The 9,216-nt window shown below is 38.3% G+C and overlaps 1 protein-coding gene across 1 annotated transcript; it reads right to left on the reverse strand.

Moving 5' to 3' along the window:
- Positions 1-804: 804 nt before the first annotated feature.
- On the reverse strand, positions 805-9,022 carry nipsnap1 (nipsnap homolog 1 (C. elegans)). Its single transcript, XM_008292364.1, has 10 exons — positions 8,946-9,022; positions 6,911-7,038; positions 6,154-6,199; positions 5,582-5,676; positions 5,106-5,176; positions 4,627-4,767; positions 3,780-3,811; positions 3,594-3,688; positions 1,989-2,072; positions 805-1,048 (listed from the first exon to the last, which is right to left on the reverse strand). Exons 1-10 carry the CDS (start codon positions 9,020-9,022, stop codon positions 984-986), a joined length of 834 nt encoding a protein of 277 aa, XP_008290586.1. The 3' UTR covers positions 805-983.
- Positions 9,023-9,216: the final 194 nt, after the last annotated feature.

Raw genomic sequence — 9,216 nt, forward strand, 5'->3', positions numbered from 1 at the left:
GACTTGTTCTGAGACAGAATGCCCCAGAGTTTAAAATAAAATAATTATAATAATAATAAAAAAAGTAACTCAACCTAACCTCCTACTGGGTCAAAACGGGACAGAACACAGGCTGAGTTGCTTTGACCAAAGCTCCTGCATAGCTACTGAAGTTATTAATTATCCAACTTGTACCACGACTCATATCGTCATCCGTGGCATAAACATTCAATACATACTTTAGCATGTAGGCCAAACACCGCCTCTGGACTGTAGTCCAAATCTGCAAATATCAGTGCAGATAAAGTAAATATTTTTTTTAGATTCATGTGTCACCTACAACTTGACTGATTGTATGAATGAAGCTCAACTTATGTGTCTGAGCCAGCTTTTATTTTGAAAATACTGCCCACTTCACATCAGAAGTTCCAAGTTCCACATTTGCTCCTGGCAGGCTCTTTACACATCTTACTGTAAATTTAAGTCAGCAAAATAAATGAGGTAGTCTGACATCATTCATTTTATCAAACACCTGTTGTACATTCAGTGGTATGAAGCTTACTGTGATCTCATTCAGCGTGATTCATGAACAGTCACACAATCTGGGTGGAGATTAATCCTTCATTATGGAGAAACTGTTGTCAGTCCACTACAATAAGTCATGATAAAAACAATACTGCACCTCATTCTGCTTAATCATAATTTAAAATCACTCTGTGGCACGATACTACACACATCAGTTTGGATTTCATTGGGTTATTCATTTTTCCAAAAGTCCGGAAATCTGCATATTTCAGGATGCTCAAAGAAATGCACACAAACACTGTGGCGCTACATTTCATGACTCACCGGCTGGAGTGCAAATACAAAATCCGAAATCTTAAGACACTTAAAGTAACACAAATCATCCTGCAGATTAAAAACAAAATAAATCCACAATCCATAAGACTAAGGAGTCACAGTGAGTAGTAGCCGTTGAGCTGCTCACAGTTGGAGCCGCCGTCTCACTGCAGTGGTGAACTCTTGGTGGGAATCATTATTCTAGACTCCATACTTCTGATCAAAGGCACTGAGGACAAAGAAAGACATGGAAAGAAACATGTTACCAATTCTGCTTCATTTAAACATCATGGACAGAGTGGAAATGACCATCTTAAAGCACAGCAGAATTCTCCAATTACAGTTTTACTCTATCAAGATATGCTATATGTAAACATCTTCCTAAAAGTAAAGCAGGATATTAGTGTTAATTCAAAGTTTGACGTGTGTATCTATTGTAAAACAGAGTTAAAGTAATTGAGGCACTTACTGTTTTCAGTGAGTTTACCATGTTTTATTATCCCTGACAAAATACTTTTATTTTGTAGAAACATTTCTATGGTTACAGTTGTGTCTTTATGAGTGCATTATCCATCCATCCATCCATCCATCCATCCATCCATCACAATAAAAGCCTCTCTCAAATAAACTAACACATATTGTTAAACTTACCTGCTCACTTTGCTGCTGCAAACTACTCTTGCCTATGTCATTTCTTTGGTTCTCTTCACCTCCTCAGAATCCTCCTGTGAGTTTTGTTCCCTACAATATCTGAAGAGGATATGAATTCATCTGTCCCTAAGTGTTTGGATTTGTTTTCTTTTGGGTCACAAGAACAACAAAATTTATGTTTAGAGAAAAAAGGTTTGTCTGTTAATTATTGGGAAAACGTGTCATTAACGTGAATGCTGTCACTTTTACTACAAACATTTTGGCAGAAATATACTCAAAGTTGCTGAAAGAAATACTTTCATGATTAAATGAACCTTAAAACACTGATTCTCAACTCCAGACACTAATTGGACCTGAATTTGTGATAAATTGTCACCTTTTGCACCACCACAAAGAATATTGTGCTGCATGCTGCAAAGTTGCATATAAAAGTAATTTAATGAGGCATAAAGTATCTTTGGCTCTGTGGCAGCCTTTTTATTGGGAATATTTGTGTGGGCAGAGCCCTGCTGTCTTACCTGTATAAAACACATTTACATCCCAGCCCTCCTTCAGCCAGGCAGAGTTTCTCGTCTCCTCTCGGGAATGGAGGCTTTCATAAGCTATAAAAAAAACAAACACAGTAATTAATGCAAGTCCAATAAAACATTCTGAATCACTGTGGATTCAAAAATGATCTGATGGTGTGATTAATCGAACTGAACAGAGCCAAATAATCTAAGTATTACGATGTTTAACCCTTTTTCATTTGCCTAGCTGCTTTCCTACATTTTGCACATTGTGATTAAATTCATGCATCAACATTAAAACAGGTAGAGTTTGTTGTTGTTGTTATTTTGCCTTTCTTATACCATATACAGTCCAGACAACAAGTATTTGGCCCATTACACACTTTTTGAGTTCTCTAGGCTTTGTGCTTCTGCACATTTAATTTGAGAAAACAAAAACAACGGATCCTACATTAAAGTCTCAGCTGAAAACATTATAAGATGTTTGTGTAAAAGCCCTTTTGAAACATAGTGTGCACATGGCAAGGGGTGAAAAGTAACCTGGCACTTGGTTAATAAATGTCTGTTAGGCAGCTGTGTTGTTTTAATGTTAGCTCAGACACAGAAGAGCTCACACATGGCTCAAAGTTGGTTAAGAATGACCATGTTGATTATTTGATCAATAACTGCAAGATTTTCAATGCATGGGGAATTATTGGATGTTTTATTCAGCCCCCAAGAAAAATAACCAGCACTAAAATGATAAGAACAGAGAAAAATAACACTAATTCAATGCTTCTAATCTGTTTTGTTATTTAGGGTTTCATTGACTTCAGCATTAAAGACATTTTCGTTCATCAAATGGTCCGAAATAACAGGAAAATACATAGTTTCCTGTCAAATAAGGTAACGCAGGCTCATTGAATTTACTGTACACGGATCAGTTATGTTTACTGTTGTAGGTAGTCACACCCCAAAGGTCCGTACTGAGTCAGGAAAAACTCTGACGAGACTCAATATGTTGTCTGTCAATATGAGAAAATACAGATGTGACCGTGCACGAAGAGGGAAATAATGAGGCGACAGAGACAAACAAAAGGTAAAATACACATCAAAATGTTGGTTTTCCAAAATCAGCAGCTGGGTTTGTTGGATGAGAGCAGGTGCACACAGGAACAAAAATGATAAAAGGTTTTGCTAGTTTGAGGAGCACAAGTCTTCAATATTAAGGGAGATTGAACCCTTGTCCTTTGGGTAAGCCGAACTGCAGTTCACAAAAAAAACCTAGTCGAGTTGTGGAACAAAGTTCTGTGGATTGACAGAACAAAGACCAATCTTTGGAAGGAATGTGTGCAGAAATAAAGAATAGCTCTTGGCCCAGCGCTCCACCTCCTCCGTCAAATGTGGTGACAGTTCCTGTATGACTTGGGCGAGTGTGGCTGCCAGTGGAGCTGTCACATCGGCATTTATTGATGGTTTTACTGCAGCGAAATGATTTCATCATTCAGCACAACAACAATCCAGCCAAAGCAGCCATAGAGCTTTTCAGATTGGTCAACGTGTTCAACTTGTTAAGAACTGCTCACCTCTCAAAAATGCAAAACAACACCTTGTTTTTATGTTTGTGTTACTCACCCCACAAGTGATGAACAACATACAGGTCACCGATCTGGGAGAAGAACCCGCCTACTGCCTCGTTGTTTTCCTGTCTGTGTTTGATTGCCCTCGCCCTGTGGTAAAACACGTTGTCGTCAGGGTTTCTGGATGGAACACCTTTGACAATCAGTGCTTCAGATTGTAAGCATTACAAACTGTCCTTACCAGTGGTTGCCCCATTCAATCATGGTTCCGGGCTGCAACACATGTGGTAGAGCGTTAACATGGTTTAATATATGACATGACACTGCTCCACCATGCAGAGGGTTCTTTTAAATACACTTCGCATAGCCTAAACAGTAAAAGCGCTATTTATGTAATGTTTACAGCTTGTTTATTTTAAACAGACCAGGGAACTCTGTGTCACATGAGCTCACACACAGGCAGCACTTGAGTACTGGTTGCACACACATTATTAAGTGAACAAGTTACTCCTCAGCTCCATTAGTCACTTATGAATGAGTGCAAATTACACTTGGTAAGGCAAAACAGTAGAATGAGGTCATACATGTAACTAGTATGATTATCCCAGACACAACAAGCCGACTACTTCGCTATCATGTGTACTGCCGTGACTTGTTTACTAAAAATGTAGTAGCGTGCATCAAACGCCAATCCTGACAACAAGATGTGATGAGAGGGGATTTGCATTATTCGCTGAAGACATTAAAATATGTAAACATGAAAGTTTTGGTTTCAAAACATTATATAAACATATTAGTAATCATGTATTGATAGTTATACTGCCAAAGTGGCAAGCATCAGTTCTGAGCATGACACAAACAGGCTCCAGAAATGTAGTTTGTTTATTTTTTTGCCAATTTTATGAATACCACAAGTCCTAAACGTGCAGGATAGAGCATGGTTTACATATTCAGTTCATGCAATATAGCATAGATGCAGTTTGACAGGTGTGTTAACTTTCGTAAACTCAACTAGAATTATTATTATTATCATTATTGTTGTTCAAAAACACGCAACTCATGCCATTTTAATACAAGTATCACATTACCTTGAGGGAATAGCTGCGCATTTCATAGATGTTTGGTCCTTGTCTTGGCAGTGGTTCATTCCAGAAGCTGAACTCCAAAAGAAGCTGGTTCCGCCGTGAAATCAACATTTTTGCCCTCTCTTTCCGAAACGCTATATACTCCTGAAAAGGAATAAAAATGTCTTTTAATGAAAAAAAAAAAAAAAAAGGAACATACAAAGATATTTTATATGTTCTACTTTTTGAGTGCAAACTAAAATTCTTCTTTCTGCATTGAAAGTCTCATCTTAATGTTTCTTTCAAAAGTACAATGACTTCATAAATGAAATAACACACTAACATTCAAAGAGAAGTTCATTTTACTGTCAAATGCAACACCAGTTGTATTTATTTCTTTTCAGTTAAGCAAACAAAAAAAAAAACTAGATGTGCAATTTGCCCAGAGATATCAAAAGTTTTTATTGTAGGTAACAACTACTGACAAACAACTTGCAGCATACCTGGTTAGTTTTCAACTTCTGCAGACATTCAGTCAAAGCTGGGTAGCCTCCTCTGTATCGCCACAGGTGCACTGCAAGAAACAAACAGCAGGTGTCACTGTAGCACTATATAAGAACTGATGCCACCCACACAACCGAGAGATACAGAAGCTCCATCGCTGTCTAATCCCTTTTTTGTTGTCACTGAATGCTTTTAATGTATACTATACACTGTAAATGATCATATGTGGAAGGGGAGGTGTTGGTGGTGAGTCACCGGGTAGTGTCTGTGCGTGCCTACAGGTTTCTGTGATGCTTTGCCAAAGAATTAACAGTCAAACTGCAGTCACTCGCAATAAACACAGTTATGATCAAGCGTTTATGAGGCTGTAAAACGCATAAATCAATCCAACCTTCTGCAAATGGCAACTGTTATTAATCAAAGGTGACACTCTTAATCACTGTTCTATGATATTTTCTGTTCCCTGCTTGCTTACCAGCTTGATCCTGTTCTCCATACCAGGTGTTCCAGCTTCCTACCACCTCACATGGGTAGTCCTGGTCCTGATGGAGCCTGTTTTGCACCTCGGCCCTGAAGTCAGTGTAAAATAATTAAACACAAACATACAGATTCTGTGAAGGTGCACACAGTTATGATATGCTGTCACTTCACCCTAATAACCAACTAGAGGGCACTCGGGCAGCATAATGGATAAAAATAAAAGTCCATCATAAAAAATCCGTCCAACTTGGCATTATACTCAAAGATATTATTCCTATTACCTCAGTAGCATGCTCAATTAACCTTATAATTCTGAAATACCATTCCATTGTTAATGGGCGAAACCCTAAACTTGTATCATAAAGAAAATCTAATTAGTTGGTCCATGTCTCAAAGAATATGAGTCTTTATCTGCCCATCAGAATATGATGGAAATATGTTCTAGAAATGTAGTTAAAAAAAAAAAAACTATTAGGGAAAAACAATAAAAGAGTGAAATCACTAAAACATAAACCTTAATGAGAAGAGTTAATACAGTGAACATTTTCAAGCAGTGAACACACTCACTCTAGACTGTTGTATGCTTCCAGGCACTCTGGTTTGACGTTGTGAACTAAAAAAAAAGAAAGAAAGAAAGAAAGAAAGAAAAAGAGCCAGACTTATCAGAAATGGGTGTTTTTTAAAATACAAGCAACAATCAAATTCTTCAACAAAGTAATTTCACACTCCGATTCAGCAAAGACTTTATATACAAAACTGATTCCCCTGCAATAGGTTATAGGCTACGGCTGATAGAGTGTTCAAATTGAAATCCCTACATGGTGTGATGTACGCCACATAAAAGATCAAAGCCCGGTGAGAATGATAGATTTCTCTTCAAGAGACAGATGCAGTTATCACGACAGACTCAAAAGAAAACCGGACAAATTGTTCTGATGTAAAAAAAAAAAAAATTAAAAAAGACTTTACAGTCCTGATACATCATGCTATTGTACTATTGTAGTAAGACTTGTTGCTGTCTGTATGTTGTGCATGTATGATAGTAAATAACTTGTTACAGTGGAGTCCTGTGTTTTTCTCTAATGCTACTTTCACTTTTCTCTGAGGTCACTCAGGCCAGAGTGGAGTGAATCTAATTAACATGATTTATTTAGCTGTTTTCTCCAGAGAAAAATGGATGAAAGGCTGTTGAGACACAAAACAGAATCCATTTAATTATAATACAATGTAAGTGAATTAGATTCACTTGTCTTTGGCCTTCTGCAGCCCTGCACTTAAAGAAGATCAACCTTCGCTTGTGTGTAAGTAAAAGCTGTTGGCTTACATTGAATCTTGTACAGGTTGCTGGTCTCCTTCTTTGACAGCAGGTTGGAGTGAGCATCTTTCCTGGCATCAACTTTGTGCACAAATAAAGACCGGAACCAGCCTTTGTCGCTGCTCTCTGAAAACCTCCTACATAGAAACAAGATGAAAGAAAGTTTCACAAAGGCTCAAAGCGAAAACATAAACCCGCAGAAGTCATCGATATAAAAAGGAGAAACTTTAAAAGGAATGTGGGGATGTGCGTGACATATGGACTAAGAGATAGTCGTGCTAATATCCTTTGATATGAAAAATATGCATACTGTATGAATGAGTGGGTTGAATGCCACAGCTTGTGCCTTCACCGTCAAACTTCTTTTCACCCACTCTGAGGTGAATAAAAAGGAAATATTATTCACTTTAAGAATTATTAGAAGAATCTAAGTGGCTCCAATCAATATTTGAAGATTAATAACTGTGTCTGAAAGTCACAGAGCAGAGAGTTGAACCAATCATGTGTTTATGCTGTCGTTTTAGGAACCATGCCAAAGAAAATAAACAGAGAATGACTATGTAAGTGGCACACAAGCAGAGTAAATTCCAATTGGTTAGTCTCTTTTGAGAATGTGAGAGTGAAACCATAAAAATAATACAAAATACCATCTTAAATCCATCCATCCATCCATTATCTACACACCACTTAATCCTCACGAGGGTCACGGGGGGCTGGAGTCTATCCCAGCTGACTCAGGGCGAAGGCAGGAGACACCCTGGACAGGTCACCAGTCTATCACAGGGCTACACTTAGAGACAGACAACCAAGCACACTCACATTCACACCTACAGACAATTTAGAATCACCAATTAACCTCAGTATGTTTTTGGACTGTGTGGGAGGAAGCTGGAGAACCCGGAGAGAACCCACGCTGCACGGGGAGAACATGCAAACTCCACCAGGACGCGAACCGGCACCATCTTAAATGTGTACATAAAAACTATAAATCTGAAGCAAAGTGAACTAATAAAAATCTGTTAACAAAAGCAGGAGGAAAAACATCAGCCGCTTCAGCAGCTGCACAATATCCGACTATTCATATCCAGTGTTAAACAGAGCTCCCACTCTCAGCTAGACATCAAATTCAAGGACTTTCATAGCTTTTTATAAACTCATGATTTTTAAACCTTTTTAAAGCTGCTTCAATGGCACATTAACCTCAATTTCTGGATTTTTTTTTTCTTTTTTTTTCACAGGATGTGGAGTGTCAGTCACAGGCAGCCTAGCTGGTGTATCCCCACATGGATTAGGGAGCTATACTGTGCAAATGTCAGGGAAATTTAGCACTTTCAAAGCCATCTGTTTAACTCACAAACACTTTATAAAGCTTTATTTTGATACTCTAAAGTCCTAAAACTTCCAAGGTCAGTGGGACATCTCGTTTAATAACCTCATGGGCCAATAGCTTTAATTGGGGGAGCTATAATTAAAAAAATGAATTTCCCATGGCACCCTTTCAAAAAACTAGCAATAAGCCTTTTAAACAGCAACAGAGGGAATGCATGCAGGGCTGGAAGCACCAACAAAGTCGTCTTGTTGTATTTTTCATGTTGCGGAGCTTCACGGGACAAAGTTCAGAGGTCCTGCAAATGATTAAAGCTGTTTTGGAAAGTTGGCCCTTGTCTCAGATAATTAAAGTATTACCAGAACATAAAGCTAATGCACATACACACTGATTTATCAAAGCGTTATACTTTATAAAGTGAGTGAAAAAACTTAAACATATGGAGTCAAACACGCACGACAAAACGCTGGCAGGAGAATAACGGTGAAACAGTTACATAACATTTGCTAACAAGAAGCGAACACAGAAAAGTCTCATATTTTACTGTAGGAGTTAAATACACACAAATAGTTAAATATAGCTATGTGACGGCTCATTTTGTCCAAGTTTAAAGCAAACAGACCTTTTAAAAAAAACTGACGCTAGCAAACCCGTTACTCAACGTAACTAGTTATGAGCTAAGCTAAAGGTTGATTAAAGAAGCAGAAGTTTGTTTACCTGCTAGCTTGATGCAGGTTCACAGAGAACCTGTATAACGTTTGTCCTTTAGTCCACGCAGAACCCGTCGCCGCCATGATGTTCCTCCGTACAGTACAAACTTTCTTTGACAAGTGAACACGTTCTGCTGGTTAATGTTTACCTGCCTGTCCGTGAGGTATTGACGGCTAATCATGTTGACGGCGCTCGGTCAGACCGCCGGAGATTTAAAACTGACGTCGACGCAGAACACACTGATCGATCAGTGCACAATCGATCAGACCTGATTAGT

This window comes from Stegastes partitus, unplaced genomic scaffold (assembly GCF_000690725.1).
Source record: "Stegastes partitus isolate 25-593 unplaced genomic scaffold, Stegastes_partitus-1.0.2 Scaffold804, whole genome shotgun sequence".
Classification (NCBI taxonomy): Eukaryota; Metazoa; Chordata; class Actinopteri; family Pomacentridae; genus Stegastes; species Stegastes partitus.